At 37.5% G+C, this 21730-nt stretch overlaps 1 protein-coding gene across 1 annotated transcript; it reads left to right on the top strand.

The window, feature by feature from the left end:
* Positions 1-308: 308 nt before the first annotated feature.
* Positions 309-4893, top strand: LOC103697342. Its single transcript, XM_017840644.3, has 2 exons — positions 309-765; positions 4570-4893. The coding sequence occupies exon 1, from the start codon at positions 385-387 to the stop codon at positions 751-753; it is 369 nt and encodes a 122-aa protein (XP_017696133.2). The 5' UTR covers positions 309-384; the 3' UTR covers positions 754-765; positions 4570-4893.
* Positions 4894-21730: the final 16837 nt, after the last annotated feature.

Genomic DNA, 21730 nt, shown 5'->3' with positions numbered 1-21730 from the left:
AAGAGACAGCCATGAAGAAGGTATTGCTCCTTTCCTAGTTCCATGTTCTTGTGGCTGATATTTTAGTCCAAATAACCATCCTAAATCCTCTTCGGATGTGAGCTATGGCTGTTCCGGTCTTTTGATGCCCACCATTGTTGTATCACGTTGCGTCAGAAAAATTGAGGGACCTAATTACAAATTTTTAAAGATGAAAGGATCAGCGTGAAAACATTGGAAAGTCGGGGGGCAAGCGATACTTTTCGGATAAAAAGTGAAAAAGTCCAAACGCACCGTCGAAGAGGGCTTGCCTGAAGAATAGAGAAAGAAGGCTTGTGTGGGCGAGAGGGAGAGGGAGAGAGAGAGAGAGAGAGAGAGAGGGGGAAGGGGCTTGTCTTGGCTCCCATGGACGGCCTCAGATCGAAGTCCTTCAACGACGGAAGGATGCAGGTCGAGGTCTACAGCGGCCGGCCGCCACATCCCCCTTCCAGCATCTACGATTTCAGGAGTTACAGCGTGTCCTATGCCTCCTCCGTCCAGCCCGGCGGTGGCTACGGTGGATACGGCTCCAGGGAGGTCAAGTTCGACAAGGGGAAGGGGACCTCCGGATCTTCGAAGAAGGGGTGGGTCTTCAGCGACCCGGAGTTCCAGCGGAAGAAGCGGGTGGCCAGCTACAAGGTCTACGCCGTCGAGGGGAGGATGAAGGGCTCCTTTAGAAGGAGCTTCAGGTGGCTTAAGGATAGATACACCAAGGTGGTCTATGGCTGGTGGTGATCCCTTCATCTGGTATGCTCCTCGCCATCTTTCCTCTTTGATTCGGCTTTCATCCTTTGCAGAAGGGCATCCTTTTATATTTCTATGGTTCTAGTTTTGTCAAAAGTTGAGATTTTTCTTTGTTCATTTCTTTTATGGGTTTTGATCGATACTGGCAAATATTTGATTTCCGATGGCTGTTTACATGGTATCGGAAGTTCTTATTGTTCTCCTTCTTCCCTTATTTTCAGTCATATTCCTGGTCCTCTCTTTGTTTGGACCCCTACTCTTGCGATAGGTTTTCTTCTTGTATTTATGATTATAGCACTAATTCTTATCAGAAGTTTGGGTTTTTTTTCTTTCTTTTAAGATTCTGATATCTGTTTACATATTATCAGCGGTCTACTGCTTGTTCCTGTGTCTGGTCCTCCCTCTCTTAGGCGTGCAATTGGTTTTCCTGCCTCTAGTCTTAATTTCTTCTAAAAAAAATAGATTTTTGTTTTCTTTCAGGTGTTTTGATTGATTCGAAGAGATCTTTAATTTCCTATCGCTGTTTATTTACTAACCGTAGCCTTCTTGTTATTCTTGTTCTTATTCTTGTTGCTGGTCCTCAGTCTCTTGTTTGACTTTCCCTTGCAATAGTTCTTGTTTCTAGGTTTGTCATCCTAGTGTTACTTTCCCATTAAAAGTTTATGTTTTTTTTTTTGTTTTCTTTTATTGGTTTTGATTGATCTGAATAATTTTTCCATTTTCTAAAGTTGTTGACAAAGTATGAGTAACCTTGTTCGTCTTCTTGTTCTCAATGTTTTCATGCATTCTCCATCTTCGGATGCTGCTGATCAAGAAATTTAGGATTTTCTCTAGGTTTAGTTAATATTTCAATTATCCTTCAGCTCTTCTCTCCTCTTCTACCTTCACCTCTTACATGGCTCTTGTCAATGCAAAAGTTTGAATCGCCCCCTCTTTTCCTCTTTGGTTATTTTGACCTCTCTCCTTCATCTTCTTCATGTCAGCTTAATCCTAGGCTCTAAGATAATTTAGTTGTTGATCTTGCTGAAACCCCATATTAACCTTGAGTTCTTCATAAACTCTACTTATCTTTTTCTCCCTTCCCTGTCAAAGGTTTAATTTCTGCTTTTGGTTCTTAAGGTGAGCCTACATCCAGCATCATTTGATGTTGGTTCCCTCTTAAACTTTTTTTCTTTTGGTGAGATGCCTTTGTATGGATTTCTATTTGGGAGCCGTTTAACAGCAAATTTAATAAAGATTAGGGTGAAGACCTTGTTTCTTTTGTAACATGCCTCCCCCCCCCCCCCCCCTAATAAAAATGTGCATTGCTCGATTAATTTAGAGATGTTGGAGATACAAGCAAAGGGAGTTATGGGCTGTTTCAGTAGCAATTCTTTCTTGTGAATAAACCTAAACCTATGGCTTATGACCATGTTATGTGCATGCATGCAGTGAAACTAGAATAAGTAACTATGCTTGAATCATATTTACATTACGCAGGAAAAAAATTATAATGGTATGCATTGTAATCATACATACTGGCACAAACAAAAGGCTGAAAAGCTAATTAACAAATATGTTAAAAATTGTTAATCGAAGGTCCACTGTACTATCCTTTCTGGCATGCGGGCTTGAGATGTTCTAGTATATCAAATATGAATGTGATTTCTCTGACCATTTCTAAGATAGATAGGTTCTAAGCATGGAATTGAGAATTAACATGCTCAAATTATAGTTGGTTTTGATAAATGATAGTTGACTATTTTGTACAAAAAGAACTGAGTATATTGAGAATACTAGATGATGCAAACGTTTGTACATTGGGATCTTCAGCCAAAATTATTAATATTATTAAAGTAGCTACCGAATCTCTCTATGGTATTTTAATGCTCTTGTTATGCTGCAAGCTGCAATCTTTATGGTTATATGATGATGGAGCGTCAAGCATGGAAGTGATGATTCCTTGATTTTGTATCTGTAATGGCTGGTTTTATTAGTCATGAATGTATAATTCTGGTGAAACTTTGAAACCTTAAGCACAACCACTAAGTATGAGGACAGTAGCCTAAGGTATATACTGTTTCGATTAGAAAAATCAAAAACTATGACTTTCAAACATTATCCACCTTGTTTGACCATGTTGATGCCTGATCAATGAAAACCTACTTGTGAGTGTTATAAGAAAACCATGCTAGCAACTTACTGATACAGTCCATTGGAATGAGATTAGGATAGATGTGATTTTTGAATACAGTGTGATATTGTGTTATGCCTTTCCAAACTGCAGGAAATAAGGGTTTTCTGGAGAATGAGCAGTATAAATTTTGTGCAAGTCTTTATCGGAAGCAAACTTTGCTCAGACGATGTTTTTGGAAGCTGTATAGGCTTTTAAAGTCAAGTCTTGTGCAAACATTTGACCATATTGTTGCTTAAACCATGTTTAGCATGCATTGGAAGTTTTCTTGTTGCAATATGATGAGCGGCAAATATCCTCATATTGATTATACTCCAAGTCATTGCAGCCATGTTGCAACTTGACTTTGGAATGGTTCTGATAATTCTTGGTTTCTTCTAGTTCTCTCTCTCTCTCGCACACCCCCCCCCCCCCCCCCCCCCCCCCCCCCCCCCGAGTTCTTCCTCCCTCCCGCAAGCTATCACTGTGCATCATACTGTTGTATGGACTCTTCTATGCAGTTCAATCGGTGATTCAATTGCATTGTGAATTTGTGATAAGACATGCCTTGAATTACAAGTAATACTGGCTTTTCGCATAAACTAGGTCTAGAGTTTGATTCTGTCATTTTTTCTAAGAAGGCCATGTTATTGACTGATGTGAAAAAAAATGTCATACAACTTCTTACTCTTTAAGTCAGCAATTCTGCTTACCACAAGTTTTATGTGAGCTCTGAAAACTAAGATTTATATTAACATGGAATAAATGCCTCTGTGTGTCCATCAGTGGTAACATAAACTCTAAAATATAAGATGTAAATACCAGTATGCTCTTTAAGTATCAAACACTTAAGTAATTATGGCAAAAGATGGAGGTCCTTCACTGTGTTTATCTGCAATGAAGGGAGCAGTATCGTAAGGTGAAGTCTCCTGATGTCATTTATATATTGAAATGCAGCCTCTTAATGGTCCCTCATTCAGTCATCCTATATTACAGCTATCTTCAACTTTTCTTTTTTTTATTTGCATATGCTGGTCCACAACGCTTAGAATCAGAATCTATCATAGTTAAGTTATTCTCTGTGTAGAACCAAATTGCACGAGCCATGAATGACCAGTCAGAATATGACCTTGCAATATTCTATTATCCCTTAGGGTGGGTAGTCTTGAAATGCATATTGCACTTTTGCTTTGTTATGTATACTCATTTCTTTTTGTAAACTGATCAATAATGTTGAAGCTGTGATGGTACTTTCTGACTAGTTTCATTCTGAGCACCAACCTTTTGCTCCAACAATGTGCTGTTCGGTGTTATTGGCAATACTAACATCCATGAAATGCGTTCTTTTCCCCACTGTGGTTGATATGCTTAAAAGTATTAACACTAGAATTATCCATCACGAACTCAACATGTTTTTAGGGATCAAGATCATGGAAATCAGCTCAGGAGTGTATTGACTTTGCATGTTATAAACAAGTTGGAATCACAATAGCTCTGCATTGCAAACAAGTAATTCAAGCATGATTAAGGCATCTCAGAAATGTTTCATTCTAGACTATTTCCCTTCATTTTTCTTCTTTTCTAGCTTTCTTTTTTCGGTTTGGCATTGAAAAAATAATGAATTCTTTACTTTGGATGTTGCCGTACGTTGACAGGGAATAAGTCAACACAGGTTGGTTGCAGTTCGAGTTTTCATCGCAGGAAGGTGATCTGCCTCAAGTTTGTTCCTTGTAACTTCCATTTTGAGAGGGCAAAATATCAGAATAACTTAAACAGCCTTTGTAATCCCATTTGATATATTTGTTTTTACTTTTTAGCCTGATGTTGTATAGGCCATTTAAGATGTGTCTCATGATCTGTATAACTATCAAAGTGCAGGTTCTATGCATTTGCTTTGGTAATCTATGAAGTGCTACATTGTTTATGAACCTAGTAATGTGGGGTAATTCTTATGTGAGCTTATATTTGGTTTGACTAGTTATTCTGTATCTGAGTGAACTGTGATACTTGATAAACTATGTATTTCAAAACTGATGGGTTTTAGATTTGGTTATGGAGCCTAGCATTTGATGTTGCAAGGGACCTGTGCTAGTCAGCAGATGTGTATCTGACAATTTGCAGTGTGGTTCATAAATGTTCAGACGTTCTCCATGCTTGAGTATAGGTTCTGAAATACATTTTAAACTTCTAAGCATATTTTCTGATTGGAAGAAACACCAGCCAGAATTCCTCGTGTTCCTTAATTCACTTGGTTGATTGAAGAGGTCAGCTCTTTTGGCATCTGTGGGCTTGCTTTTTAAGTTTATCTTCAAACTGCAGAGTGAAAATTTATTGGAGAGTGGGTCAAGACACTTATATTTTTTGTGTTTTTTCCATGTAGGACCAAATCGCATGGGCTATGGATCTCCATAGTCAGAATTGCATCTCTTAATATCTGATAATATCTTGTGGTGCAGACATGGTGCTCCAGAATATTTATATATTGCTATCGGGTTTTAAAAATGTCAAGAGTTGTAATGAAATTTAGTTTACATTGGATACCATCCTTATGTTGGAAAAATTTAAATGCGCACGTGGCCTCAGGCGGCGTGCGCATTTGAATTTCGCAAAATGCCTGTTGGCGCATTTGCGAAATCACCGTGGGCGCGTTCGCACAAAACCAATAAGCCCATGTAATCATTTCTATATATACCCCTCAATTTCATCATATTCGGGATGCAAAAAATTAAAGAAAAATATCAAAAAAAATTTGGAGAACACTTCTTCCTCTCAGCCTTTTCTGATTTTTATTTTTGCAATTCTATTCAGTTTATTTTATTCTTTCTATTTCGTTCTTTCGTGGGATCTGCAAATCCGAATGGATTCGATTTGGCTTCTTCCGAGACGTACCGAAGAAAAAGTTTAGGGTCGTTGTATCTCTAAGAAGATTATCCGGAGATCCGTACGTGAGGGTAAACACTTCTTTGGAACAACGTCTACGTGTTTCGACATGCCTTTAATCAGGCTATTTTTTCTTACTCTTGTTTTAAATTTAATATTAGTAGATCTATAGGATGTGCAACTTTATGATTTAAATATATTAAATGAATAGATTTATTTTGTGCTATAATAGATTCTTTTGTGATAAAATAGATTTATTTTGATGCCGTGTGTGTATATATATATATATATATATATATATATATATATATATATATATTTCTATTAATTGTATTTATAGATTTATTTGCTTATTTAGGTGATATATTGCTAACAATCCAAAGAAGTGTTTGGTTTATTTTTTTTTTGTTAGTAATATATAATTCAGTAAATCATTCTAAAAAGGTAATAATTTGTTTAACCTTCAAGAGGTTTATCATACCTCTTTTGAACTCCTCAAGGAATAATTTTCACATTCCATTCAAACGAAAAATTCGGATATTGGTTAATACATAATAATTAATTCATTGAATTGATTTATTAGATCTCAATCAATTATTCTAATAAAGTAATAAATCATTCTAATATATAATTCATTAAACTGACAAATTAGATCTCAATTACAATAATTGATTTGCTAGCACAAAATTAGTAATCAATTATTCTAATAAGGTAATAAATCTTATAATTCATTGAATTGACATTTTTGATCTCAATTACAATAATTAATTTGCTGGCATAAAATTAATAATCAATTATTGTAATAAGATAATAAATCTTATAATTTATTGAATTGACATTTTAGATTTCAATTACAATAATTGATTTGCTAGCACAAAATTAGTAATCAATTATTCTAATAAGGCAATAAATCAATTCTAATATATAATTCATTGAATTGATATTTTAGATTTCAATTACAATAATTGATTTGCTAGCACAAAATTAGTAATCAATTATTCTAATAAAGCAATAAATCAATTCTAGTATATAATTCATTGAATTGACATTTTAGATTTCAATTACCATAATTGATTTGCTAGCACAAAATTAGTAATCAATTATTCTAATAAGGCAATAAATCAATTCTAATATATAATTCATTGAATTGACATTTTAGATTTTAATTACAATAATTGATTTGCTAGCACAAAATTAGTAATCAATTATTCTAATAAAACAATAAATCAATTCTAATAAATAATTCATGGAATTGACATATTAGATTTCAATTAAAATAATTGCCTAGCTAGCACTAAATTAATAATTAATTATTACTAATTCAAAAAATTTAAATAGAAAATTTAAAAATTGATTAATCCATAATAACAAATTTAAGTTTGTACTTGGGCTTTTGTAAAAATTGAATTTGTATGATTTCTATTGATTATATCCACTAACTAATAGTGTTAAAGAAAAACTTGTCAAAAAGGTATACGTGCTTAAGAAAGGGTGGTGTTTAAGTGAGCCTAGTGCTCCACCACCGATCTGTAGCTGATCGGCTATTATTTTTTGGATATATCAACTAGACATTCAAAATTTAATACAAATTTTAGTGCAATCTTTTGACATAAACCTTTTGCATTCATTCAGGTTTCTGTCTCTTTTCTATAATCTTGAACCTATGGCTTCTAACACTAGTGATCATCTTAGTTCCAAACTTTAAAAATTTGATGGCTATAACTTTAGGAGGTGGCAGAACCAAATGCGGTTTTGGCTCACCACATTAGGGTTGATCTCGGCCATAGGTGAGAGCACTACTGAAGTTGATAGAGGGTCCAACCTAACTACTTAACGACTTGCTACTCACGAAAACCCAAACCCAAACCGGAGTTTATCCTCCTCCCAAACTGAACCTTCTGCCTCGACCAGTACACCCTCTAGGACACTTGATGAGATGGACTATCATTGCATCTATAGAATCCTAGGTGCCCTTTTCGAAAGGCTGTATGATATTTATTACCCAACCAAGAGTGCCAAAGAACTCTAGGACACCTTAGATAACAAATATGGTCTTGATGATGCTGGGGTAAAGAGGTTCAAGGCCTCCGACTTCAATAACTCAATTTTGTGAAGATCATGGAATCATTCATGAAGTGATTGCTCCTTATTCTCCCCAATCAAATGGAGTAGCAGAATGGAAGAATAGGACTTTAATAGATATGGTTAACTCCATGCTTATAAATTCAGGAGTATCAGAGAATTTGTGGGGGGAAGCTCTAGTTTCAGCCTGTTATATCTTCAATAGGATTCCCTCCAAAAATTTTGATCTAACCCCATATGAAGTTTGGAAATATAGAAGACCTAATCTTAGCTATTTGAAAGTGTGAGGGTGCTTGGCAAAAGTGAAAATACCTGATTTTAAGAGAAAAAAATAGGGCCTAAAATAGTGGATGCCATATTTATAGGATATGCAACTAATAGTAATGGCAATAGATTTCTAGTGATTAATTTAGAAGAAAGTGATATTAGCAACAACACTATTATAGAAGCCAGAGATGCAACATATTTTGAAGATACCTTTTCACTTAGAACTAGAGTAGATAATGGTATAGCTAGTAGCTCTAGTAGAATAAGGACAAGAGAAATAGTAGTAGAAGCAGAACCTAAGAGGAGTAAGAGATCCAGGATAGAGAAAATATTTGGAGATGACTTTTATACCTTTCTTATAGAGGACTCTCACTCTCCAACTACTTTTAAGGACATAATGAAATTTTTGGATTCACCCTTTTGGAGAGAAGCTGTGGACAATGAGATGCAGTCAATTATCCAAAATCATACTTGAAAACTGACTGATCTTCCTTCTGGCTGTAAAACTATAGAGTGCAAATGGATCTTTAAGAAGAAACTTAGGCCTAATGGGTCTGTAGATAAATTTAAGGCTAGATTAGCTGCCAAGTATTTTACTCAGAGACTTGGGGTAGATTTTTTTGATGTCTATGCACCTATAGTTAGGATTACGACTATTATGATTCTTATAGCATTAGCCTCCATCCATAGATTAGTAATTCATCAAATTGATGTCAAAACAGCTTTTCTAAATGGAGACTTAAATAAAAAAATCTATATGGACCAGCCATTTATAATCTCAGGTCAAGAAAATAAAGTTTGTAGATTAATCAGATCTCTCTATGGTTTTAAATAAGCACCCAAGCAATGGCACTTGAAATTTGATGAAACCATACTGATATTTGGATTTGAAATCAATAGTACAGACGAATGTGTATACCATAAGAGAGTTAAAAATAAACTTGTGATCTTGTGCCTCTATATAGATGATATACTGATCTTTGGGACAGATCTTCAAATAGTTGATAAAGTAAAGCAATTCTTAAGTCATAAGTTTGATATGAAAGACTTGGGACAAACTGACTTAATTTTAAATACCAAAATAATTAAAAGTACAAATAGTATTAAGTTATCCCAAATTTATTATGTTGACAAGATTCTCAATAAATTTAATTATACCGATTTTCAGCCTGTCTCTACTCCTTTTGATCCCTCTACATACCTTAAGAAGAACTTAGGAACTCCTGTCCTTCAAGGCCTATTTGCTCAAATTATAGGCTCACTAGGATTTCTAGCAAACTACACCAGGTCAGACATAACATATGCCGTGAATAGACTTAGCAGATATACTGTTAATCCAAATAGAGATTACTGGACAACATTAGAGAGAATCCTTAGGTATCTTAAAAGTATCAAGTCCTATAGTTTGCACTTTAGTAGGTTTCCTACTGTTCTAAAAGGTTATAGTAATGTCAACTAGATCGGCGATACCTTAGATGTTAAATCTACCACAGGATATGTCTTTCTACTAGAAGGTGCTGCTGTGTTTTGGAAATCTACCAAACAAACCTTGATATCTAGAAGTATCATGGAGTCTGAACTGATAGCTTTAGACACCACTAGCACAGAGACTGAGTGGCTCAGAGATCTATTAATAGACCTTTCTGTAGATGAGTCACCTTTACCATATGTCTCCTTACATTATGACTGTAAATCTGCAATAGATAAGTGCAATCAAGAAAATGCCAATGTAAAAATGAATAGGCACTTAAAAGTGCATCATAAATCATTAAGATATAAATTGAAAAATAACGCACTTTGATATGTTTGGTTAAATGAATGTAGGAGGAAATGGTTTAGAGATATCCAGTCAGTAAATCCTGAGACTAGTTTTACTTCAGACTTTCCCGGCTAGTCTAGGGCCCTAGACCTGGTGAGGAACTACTTCAGCAATAATAAATCCTAATCCATCAGTGCCGTAGATAAATGGGTCATTAGAAGGATTTACTCGGTAAAGCTTTTTCAACTAGGTGATACATGTTCAGATATTATTTTTATGTTAAAAGTCATCCGATAAAAGTTTGACTTTAAGGCAGATATAATCGGATCAAATTTAACCCACTTTGAATTTTGTAAAATCAAAAAAATAATGTAGTTGATCAGCTTACAAAAGGTTTGTCTAGAACAGTAGTTCTAGAGTCATCGAGGGGGATGAGGCTTAGCCTATAAAGATAGATCACCACTGTAGAAACCCAACCTTAAAAGATTCAATGGGTAGAAACAAATCGGAGTGTGACTAAGAGGAGCACTGTTTTATGTTTTCCTCGTCCCTATGGTGTTAGTATTCATAAAAGCAAGTGGTAGGATGAGTTTGTTTATATAACTCTTAATGAGTCCGAGATCCAAGAGGCAGGAACTTTTTTGCTGGCTTTCTTATTAGGACTCACCTATATGTGTAGTCGTGAGACCACGATTATGGAAAATGGGCGATTTTCTAAAAGGCACATAAAAGATATCTGCGCATGGCCATATTAGCACAACCCGCTTAGAACCCAGATCGGGCTATATTATGTGTGCTGTTGATTTAATATGAGCCATGGACCGAGGTTCAAGTTTAAGACCATCTTGGCTCCACAGATGTAATCAATTGTCACTAAGTGAAGGTTCAAACCGAAAAATACCTACACCTATTACGTAATATAAGATATCCAACATTTTATTTTGATTTTAAAATTATTTAAATTTTTGTGGAGGATTGTTGGAAAAATTTAAGTGCGCACGCAGCCTGAGATTTGGCCGCGTGCGCGTTTGAATTTTGCGAAATGCCCGTTGGGGCGTTCATGAAATCAGCGCGGGCACGTCCGCAAAAAGACCAATAAGCCTCTGTAATCACCCTTATATATACCCCTCAATTTCATCCTATTCGGGACACAAAAAATTTAAAAAAAAAAAATCAAAAAAATTCTGGAGAAAAGTTCTTCCTCTTAGCTACTTCTGATTTTTATTTTGCAATTTTATTTAGTTTATTTATTCTTTTTATTTCGTTTTTCGCTGGATCTGCAAGTCCGATCGGGTTCGATTTGGCTTCTTCTGAGACGTACCGAAGAAGAAGTTTAGGGTCGTCGTATCTCTTAGGAGGTTTGCCAGGAGACCCGTACGTAGGGGCAAACGCTTCTCTGAGACAGCGTCTACACGCTTTGACATGTCTTCAATTAAGCTATTTTCTCTTACTCTTGTTTTAAATTTAATATTAGTAGATCTGTAGAATTTGCAACTTTATGATTTAAATATATTAAATAAATAGATTTATTTTGTGCTAGAATAGATTTTTTTTGTGATAAAATAAATTTATTTTGATGCCGAAAAAAATATTATTTCTTTTAAGAATTTCTATTAATTATAATTATAGATTTATTTGCTTATTTAGGTGATATATTGCTAACACCTTAATCCATCGATATTGTTAGCTTTGAATGGCAAATAACTAACAACCCACTTGAAATTTGCATTTATGCTCTATGGCGGCTATGCTTAGAAGTCTAGACAACCATTGTGATAACTAGGTTGAAGGCCTTACATTAACAGGGAATAAGTTTAAGTAGCATCATTTTGGTTCAGCTTCTCTTGTATGGTTTTTTTTTGCCTCATGTCTGCTACGTTTGACTTCAATTCAGGATAAGACAAATAATTTGAAGATGAACAATCTTATTATATGTAGATCAATGTTGTATAGACTCTTTAAAATTTCTCTAGTGAGGCTTTGTTGTATGCGTCCATCCATGCTCATGTTCAACAAGTTTGATTCTTAAATATATGAAACATTACATGTCTGTGAAGTTTGTAATGAGATATAATTTGTTTGTGCAGGTTGATGTTTAGTCCGACTAATACTTTTCATAAGTTTTAGCAAGCTACTAATACTATTTGATGATCCATGTTTTTTGAGATCGGAGACTCGTAGCTGTGGCTGCAGAGTTTTGACTTTTAATGCCGGAAAGGCAGTTAATTAACCTGTGTTTCTGGATGGCAATTTTATCTGATTTGCAGTTTTGGTCTCATAAGCTGTGCACTGTAAGGGTGGTAAAAGTTGACCGTACTAGCAAATCCGTCATGACTTGACCCTATTTGGGTCAGGTTTGGATCAAGAGTTCTTCTGTTAGGATTGGTATGAGTCATTTTTTCTAATCCAAATTTTGGATGGAGGAGATATAAGACAGAGCTTTGGCCTGATTTGTCGGGGCAGAATTATGTTTAAGCTAAACTAATTTAGATTCTTGGATAAGAATTTTGAAGTGTTAAGACTTTTTTTTCTTAATACTAGTTGTTTAAATTATTTTAAAAAATAGCTGGCAAAATTTGTAAGAATTGAATTGAATTTTTAGGTTATATCTATTAGGGTTCAGTCATGCAAAATAGCTTAGGTTATGATGAAATAGGTGATTCAAAATAACCCATGGGTGGGCATCGGTTGAGAGATCTTGACACTGTATCGGTCAGGTCAGGCTATGAGTAAAGGTTTTGTTTCCTTGATATATTGAGTAAAAATCATTCCACTCTTAGTTGGAACATATATGTCTGGAAGCATGTAAAGCATTAAAAGGCTGGTTTTATTTGTTATTTGCTGCTTGGAAAAAGATCACAGGGTTCTTTTTGTGAATAAATTTGTTAAGTTGAAGGAGGCCAGCTCTTGCTCTTGCTGTATCCTTATGGTTAGTTGTGTGAAAGGTCATCATCAAGCTGCAGCCTGCAGGTTAGAAACCTCTTCAGAGCGAGCATTACTCATTTATTAAGATATTACAGAAATTCAGATCATAAGCATGTAGCCAAGACTTAGGTGAATGCTGGAAATTGTTGGAAAAATTTAAATACGCACGTGGCCCGAGACTCGGCTGTGTGCGCGTTTGAATTTCATGAAACGCCTGCTGGGGTGCTCGCGAAATCACCGCGGGCGCGCCCGCGGAAGGTGCGGATGCATCCGCAAAAAGACCAAAAAACTCCTACTCAAATACCCATATAAATATCCCCTATTTTATCTTATTCTGTACACAAAAAAATTAGAGAAAAATATCAGAAAAATTCTGGAGAGAAGTTCTTCTTCTTAGCCACTTCTGTTTTTTTATTTTTGCAATTCTATTCAGTTTATTTTATTTTTTTTATTTCGTTCTTCGCTAGATCTGCAAGTCCGATCGGGTTCTATTTGGCTTCTTCCGAGACGTACCGAAAAAGAAGTTTAGAGTCGTCGTATCTCTAAGGAGGATTGCCGGAAGACCCGTACGTGGGGGTAAATACTTCTTTAGGACAGCGTCTACGCACTTCAACTTGCCTTCAATCAGACTATTTTCTCTTACTTTTGTTTTAAATTTAATATTAGTGGGTCTATAGGATTTGCAATTTTATGATTTGAATTTATTAAATGAATAGATTTATTTTGTGCTAGAATAGATTTCTTTTGCGATAAAATAGATTTATTTTGATACCGAATAATATATATATATTATTTCTTTTAAGAATTTCTATTAATTGCAATTATTAAATTTATTTGCTTAGTTAGGTGATATATTGATAACAATCCAGAGGTGCCACCCAACAGTTTATACCTTCGGCATCCTACCCTTCTGTGTAGATGGACATGCCTAGTAGTAGGGGGCCTGTAGATAGAGGCAGAGGTCAGACACAAGCGTCGCAACAGAGTGCCAGACCATCTCAGTTATCAGCTCCCGTAGGTAGAGGACAAGGAAGGGTGTTCACAGTTAATCCGCAAGAGGCACAGGCATCGAATGCAGCGGTGACAAGTATGCTTCTTATTGATAAGATTAAAGCTAGAGTACTGTTTGATTCTGGAGCTACCCATTCCTTTATATTCCCTTATTTTGCTAAAAAGTTAGCTAAGGATAAGATACTGATGCACATTTCCTTAGCTATTAGTACTCCTGTAGGACAGTATAGAAGTGAGATATGTATATCCTACCTGTGTGGTAGAGATAGAGGGTAAAACACTCCCAGTCGATTTGATTGAGTTGGCAGTGTTAGACTTTGATGTCATTTTAGGCATAGATTGGTTGTCAAACAATCGTGCCACCATTAACTGCCGAGAAAAGAATGTTATCTTCAGGCCTGTAGATGGGGGTGAGTTTGCATATCAAGGGGATAGGAGTGAAGTCCCAATGAATTTGGTGATTGTAATGGAAGCAAAAAGGCTGCTGAGAAAGGGGTGTCAAGGCTATCTAGCTTATGTGATGGATATCCAGGCAGAGTCTGTGGATCTGCAGCAAATTCCTATTGTTAGGGAGTATCCAGATGTATTTCCGGGGGAATTATCAGGATTACCACCTGATAGAGAGATTGAGTTCAGTATTGAACTTCTTCCTGGTACAAACCCCATATCAATTGCTCCCTATCGTATGGCACCCACAGAGCTGAGAGAGCTGAAGGTGCAATTGCAAGATCTACTAAACAAGGGATTTATTAGGCCCAGTACTTCACCGTTGGGTGCCCCAGTTTTGTTTATGAAGAAGAAGGATGGGTCACTAAGACTGTGTATAGATTATAGACAGTTGAATAAAGTGACCATCAAAAACAGATACCCACTTCCCAGAATAGATGACTTGTTTGTTCAACTGCAGGGAGCTGAGTACTTCTCGAAGATTGATCTGCAGTCTGGGTATCATCAGTTGATCAGAAAGGAAGATGTGTTGAAGACTGCATTCAGAATGAGATATGGGCACTATGAGTTTCTAGTGCTTCCATTTGGGCTGACAAATGCCCCAGCAGCATTCATGGATTTGATGAATAGGGTTTTCAAACCCTATCTTGATAGGTTTGTGATAGTCTTTATAGATGACATCCTCATATACTCTAAGAGTCAGGCTGATCATAAAGAGCATTTGAGGATAGCACTACAAACCTTGAGAGAACATGAACTGTATGCTAAACTTACCAAATGCGAGTTCTGGCTCCAGAAAGTTGGATTCTTGGGACACATAATATGCAAGGAAGGAATCAGGGTGGATCTCAAGAAGGTTGAGGCAGTTATGGATTGGCCGAGACCTACAAATGTAACAGAAATCAGGAGTTTTCTGGGTCTGGCTGGGTACTATAGAAAGTTTGTAAAGGACTTTTCAAAAATAGCTATCCCATTAACAAAGCTGACTCGGAAGCAGGTTAAGTTCACTTGGACAGATTCTTATGAACAGAGCTTCCAGAAGCCGAAGGATTGCCTCGCATCAGTTTCAGTTATGACTCTACCCACAGATACAGGCGGGTTTGTAGTTTACTGTGATGCTTCCAGAGTGGGATTGGGAGATGTTTTAATGCAGAATGGCAAGGTGATTGCATATGCATCCAGACAGCTGAGAAAGCATGAGGTAAACTATCCCACTCCTGACTTGGAAATGGCTACTGTCATATTTTCATTAAAGATATAGAGGCATTATTTATATGGTGAGAAATGTGAAATATATACTGATCACAAAAGTCTCCAGTACATTCAGCAGCAAAGAGATTTGAATCTTAGACAGAGGAGATGGAAAGAGCTGTTGAAGGATTATGATTGCCAAATCCTGTATCATCCGGGCAAGGCTAATGTAGTAGCAGATGCATTAAGCCGGAAGTCAATGGGCAGTTTATCTCACATCTCCGTCCAGAGGAGAGAGATAGTCAGAGATCTGGCAGATTTATTTGGTCAGGGACTATCTTTTGAGGTATCAGAGGTTCGTTCTTTGATTGCACAGTTTCAGGTGAAACCAAGGTTGATAGATGAAATCAAGGTTTCACAGGATTTAGATCCAGTCCTTGTGAAACTGAAAGGAGAAGTGCAATCAGGACAATCAGAAAGGTTTCAGATAGTAGATGAGATATTGAGGTGTGGTAGTAGGTTTTGTGTGCCAAATGTGGAAGATCCGAGATAGAAGATTATGCATGAAGCACACAACACTCCCTATAGCATTCATCCTGGTTCCACCAAGATGTATCATGATATCAAAAGCATGTATTGGTGGAACGAATTAAAAAGGGATGTGGCCAAGTATGTGGCTTCTTGTTTGACTTGTCAACAGGTGAAATTTGAACATCAGAAGCCAACAGAACTGTTGCAAGAGTTACCTTTGCCTGAGTGGAAATGGAAAAGGATAACTATGGATTTTGTGGTTGGGCTGCCCAGAACACAGAAAGGATATAATTCTATATGGGTGATTGTAGATAGATTGACAAAATCAGCCCATTTCTTACCGGTGAAAACCACATATTCAGTAGCTCAGTATGTTGAGATATATGTGGATAAGATAGTGTCTTTACATGGGGTACCAGTTTCTATTATATCAGATAGAGGTTCACAGTTTACCTCTAGGTTTTGGTAGAAACTCTATGAGGCATTAGGAACTCAGCTTGATTTCAGTACAACATTTCACCCTCAGACAGATGGGCAATTAGAGAGGACCATTCAAACCCTCGAGGATATGCTCAAAAAGTGTGTACTAGATTTCAGAGGTAGCTGGGACAGATACTTACCTTTAGTGGAGTTTGCATATAATAATAGCTATCCCTCTACTATTGGTATGGCACCTTATGAGGCGCTTTATGGGAGAAAATGTAGATCTCCCTTGTGCTGGTCTGAGATTGGAGAGAAGCACCTAGAAGGGCCAGATTTGATTAGAGAGATATCAGAAAAGGTGTCAGTGATACAGGAAAGGTTGAGGACAACGTTTAGTAGGCAGAAGAGCTACACAGATGTCAAAAGGAGAGATGTACAGTTTGGCACGGGGGATCGTGTTTTCTTAAAGATCTCTCCTATGAAAGGAGTAATGAGGTTTGGAAAGAGGGGCAAGCTTAGTCCCCGATACATTGGCCCCTTTAAGATACTAGACAAGGTTGGCAATGTATCTTACAGATTAGCACTGCCTCCAAACCTCAGCCATGTGCATCCAGTATTCCATATATCTATGCTTATGCTCCGGAAATATGTGCTGGATCCATCCCATGTACTACCAGTGCATGAAGTTACAGTAGAGGGAGACCTTTCTTATGAAGAGCTTCTTGTAGCTGTCCTTGATATTCAGATCAGAAAACTGAGAAATAAGAAAATATGTATGGTGAAGGTCCAATGGCACCGGCACAATGTTGAAGAATGCACTTGGGAGTCGGAGCAAAGTATGAAGAGCAAATACCATCACCTCTTTGAATGATCAGGTAATTTACTTTTTTAAATTCGATGACGAATTTTATATAAGGGGGGAAGGATGTAATAACCCCAAATTTTTTTCTTTTTTTTTCTATATAAAGAAGGATAGAATAGTTCTTAAAATTGATATAAGGGGTAAAATTGGAAGGAATCAAAAGTTAATTGCATAACAGTAGATACGTTGAAGTGTTAGGGGCAAAATGAAAATTCAATAATTTTAAACAAAAGGTGAATAGTGCTTGATGTGATTTAAATGGGGGGTTTGGGGTGCTGTGGCGGTGGGATTAAACAGAGAGGGAGACATAGAGAAAAGAAGAAAAGGAGGTCTCAGGCGGTTTCTATGCTTATGATTGATACATAGATTATGAGTCCTTAATACAAGACTGAATGTATAATTAATGCATGTCACAGTTGGGCAAGAAGCTAGGGAACAAGAGGAATAAGTCCTCCACTGCCTACTGTAGATTTTGGGGTGTATCAGGACTGTGCCGGATTGGCAGGTGAGTGGGAGTTATGTACCTTGCACAATGAGCATTCTTAATTCATTTTCATGAATGTCGGCAAGTGTGAATTGATTCCACTTGAGCATATTGATTGATATTGTAGTAGATTTCTCTATAATCTTGTTTCTCAATGCTTGATTATTTTGTACATGCATGTGAGGGAACATTGAGAGGAATTACAAGGGGTAAAAGAGTAGTCAAATTGGTTCCAAGTTGTGAAATGACTTCTTTTGTAAATTGATTTCATTTCCTCTATTTCAAAGACTTATAGAGTCTTTTCAGTGGTATATTGAGTTGCATTGCATTTCCTTGACTCCTCGCTCCCAACTCTGATATTAGTTTATGATTGGGTCGCGGTCGAGTGAGTGGTAGTCTTGATTATACTCCTTTATAGTTGAGTATTGGGAAGGTGCATTATGTCATTTATGCATGGCTTGGTAGTATCTACAGGATACTTAGAGTCCATGGGTTAGATATCGGCCTATGTACACATAGTTATCCCCTGGGTGGACGCAGCCCAGTCTCTTTCTAGGGGGATACGCCCTAGGCGTAGGATCGGCCGATCCTGCGACTTATATTTGCTTGCCGCCGAGCATAGTAAGACCCCGCGAGGTGCAGTATGGCTTGCCATTGGGCAAAGTAAGACCCCGCGAGGTGTCGTTTAGTATGTAGATGTGAGATGTTTCTATGTATTTTGCGCCCCATTCCTCTTCAGCCATGAAGCATCCTGTGATCGCGTCCGGCTCCACCCTCTTCCGGAAACCCAGCAACCTCCCATGCCCGTCCGTATGCAGCTCCTTCGCCTCTGCTCCCTTCCATTTCTTCATTTCGCAGTGCCCCAGCCACGGATCACCATCAGCTCCCTCCGCCTCTTCCGCATGCGTTCCCCTCTTCCGTGATCCGGCGATCCCGCACCGCGTCCAGCCCCTCTTTCGGATTCCCAGCGTCAACTCGTCCGTCTCAGCGATCCCCGGCAACGACACCAAAATTTTGTTGTCCGATTCCTATTTACCTAAAATATGCTAAACAGATCGTTGTTAGAATCGACAAACAAAGTTTGAATTAATTTTACTCTTATCTTTCTACTCGAAGAATACTGGTTGTAAGAAGTCGATCCACAGGGAGGTGGTTGGAGTTGCATAAAAATTAAAACATTCATTCGGATTCAAAATCAGAATAATAATAGAAAAACATTACGTCGGGGATGTTGAACGTTTTCTAATTGAAAATAAACAAAAGGGGGAAAAAAATTTTGCAATTAAAATTGGATGCAGAGTAGGGGTCGATTTCTAAAGACAGAATATGAATTAAAATCGCCAGTCGAATAGCAAAGATTAATTTCAGAGTTATCTTCAAACTAAGAATTTCAGAATAAATTGCAGAGATTAAACTAAACCTAGAACACGGATTTCATAAAAGAAAATTGATGGATTTCATAAAAAGAAAACTGATTACAAATAAAAATGGAGATTAGAGGCCTAATACTTCTTCTATTTTGCAAATAAAATAAAGAAAATAAAACAAAAACAAATCTCTTCTCCCTCTCTCTCCCACGGTGGACATAAAATATTAATTTCCCTTTTTTTTCTTATTTCCAAAGGAAACAGAGCAATCCCCTGTTTCGTCTTCTCTCCCCACCGAACCGAGCTCCCTCTCTCCTCTGTTCTTTGGCTCAACACCCAGTCGAGAGCTCCCCCTCCCTTCTCCCTCTCCTCGCCCTCTTATAGATCACCAGACCTTGAAGCCAGCCATGGATAGGAGGAGGAACGTGCGCCTGGGATCGCGTGCGGGATCTTTTCTTCGGAACGGACGCGGGATCTTGGGAGGCAGGAGAGGGCGGACGTTGGGGGATCGCTGAGATGGACGGGTTGACGCTGGGAATCCGGAAGAGGGGCTGGACGCGGTGCGGGATCGCCGGATCATGGAAGAGGGGAACGCATGCGGAAGAGGCGGAGGGTGCTGACGGTGATCCGTGGCTGGGGCACTGCGGAATGAAGAAATGGAAGGGAGCAGAGGCGGAGGAGCTGCAGACGGACGGGCATGGGAGGTTGCTGGGTTTCCGGAAGAGGGTGGACCCGAGATGGGAGCTGACTCGGCTGGGTGCTGGATTTTCTTTGCCCTCCTGAGATGGGAGCTGGGAGACACCAAGTTCCGTCCAATTAGTCATATAGATAAAAAAAATAGTGTGATATGAAATTTGGCTTGTAGACGGATGAACTTAGTTCGTCACGGGTCATCTGTTCTGACTGGAGGTCAATTGCAAGTCTTTCAAGTCATGGGTCACCCAGCACCTCATAGTTATGATATGGCCAAATTAGATTTGCCCAAAATTCTTTTCCAAAAGCACAGAAAAATTGGACCCGATTTGGACCCGAACCCGACTCGGACCCGACCCGATCTTCAACCGGGTCGGGTCTGGGAAGGGATCCTTCTGAAGTCAAACTTGTACTCAATGTACATTTTATCTCTAATTTATGATAATCTGTGTCAAACCTAAATATAATATTAATCCAGTGAATTTATCATTATCCGTTAGCAATAACACTAATTTTAGTAACATGTAGGTCGCACTTTTGTGCTCTCATCATATTTCTGTTCTGAAAACTGCGAGCATTTACATTATCAGTATGGTGTCTTATCCTGCATATGCATGTGACAGTAGGAAGTTGTTGTAGTTCGCCTGGAGCGTAAGACCCACCTCTCGACAGTTGTTTAGTGATGACTTCGCATATTGACACCCTGATTTGCATATTTCAGTGTTATAATCTATTGAGCATATTTATGATGTATCATTCATGTTTATTTGATTATTTTATATATATGCTCCAGATGAGTTGATTGTGATTGTGGTGATACTGTGATGATTTACTATATATTTATTATGTTGAGTTTTGTGCACCCTGTTATCGATAACTGCTCATATGCTCTTGAGATTTCATCTCGAGCCATAATTATATCTTGTCTCATGTGCATAGTACTCTCTACTCCACTCACTGAGTATTCATATACTCACTCCCCAGTTAATATCCTTGTTGCAGGGCAGGTGCCGTATAGAGAGGTGCAGGACTAAAGGTTGCGTGCTAGCTGTGCTGCTTCATAGTATAATGTAGAATAGAGGTTTATATATATATATTTTTTGGTGTATTATAAACCTTTCAGTTGTATATAGTGTACAATTATAGACATAGATCCTGTTGTGGATATGGGTCGGCCATGGATGGATTGGGAACCGGGTTTTATACAGATCAGTTGTGTGCCTGTGATAATGTATTGCTATATATTGTCCAGGTTTATTATGTGATAGGTTATGTGATTGCTGCTCTGACAGGTAGAGTGGTTGTATGTTTTGATATATCCTACCAGGTTAACATAGATCAAAAGTGCTCATTTTGTGCATATATCATGCCAAAATGTTTCGAAGGTTTAAGAATATTTGTGTTAGGTTAGTAGGGTTCTACGTGGTGGCTGGTGGCCTTATGCCTACCCGCACCCTAAGACCGTCGCGGCCGCCCGCCGGAAGCGAGGTGGGGGTCGTGACAGATCTGCCTTCAATTATGCTATTTTTTCTTACTTTTGTTTTAAATTTAATATTAGTGGATCTGTAGGATTTGTAATTTTATGATTTGAATTTATTAAATGAATAGATTTATTTTGTGCTAGAATAGATTTCTTTTATGATAAAATTGATTTATTTTGATATCGAATAATATATATATATATATATTATTTTTTTAAGAATTTCTATTAATTGTAATTATTAGATTTATTTGCTTAGTTAGGTGATATATTGAGAACAGAAATTTGGTTTAAAGTCTATGGATAGAGAAGACAGGGTTAAACAAACTATCAAACTGGAATTTACAGTGAGTGGGCAAAGTTTATTCTTAAAATGAAACCATGAGGCACAACTTTAGATGCACTATTTGTTGA

This window comes from Phoenix dactylifera, chromosome 4, assembly GCF_009389715.1.
Source record: "Phoenix dactylifera cultivar Barhee BC4 chromosome 4, palm_55x_up_171113_PBpolish2nd_filt_p, whole genome shotgun sequence".
NCBI classification, from domain to species: Eukaryota; Viridiplantae; Streptophyta; class Magnoliopsida; order Arecales; family Arecaceae; genus Phoenix; species Phoenix dactylifera.
The sequence above is the reverse complement of the archived record's forward strand: the minus strand, read 5'-3'. Positions and strand labels throughout refer to the sequence as shown.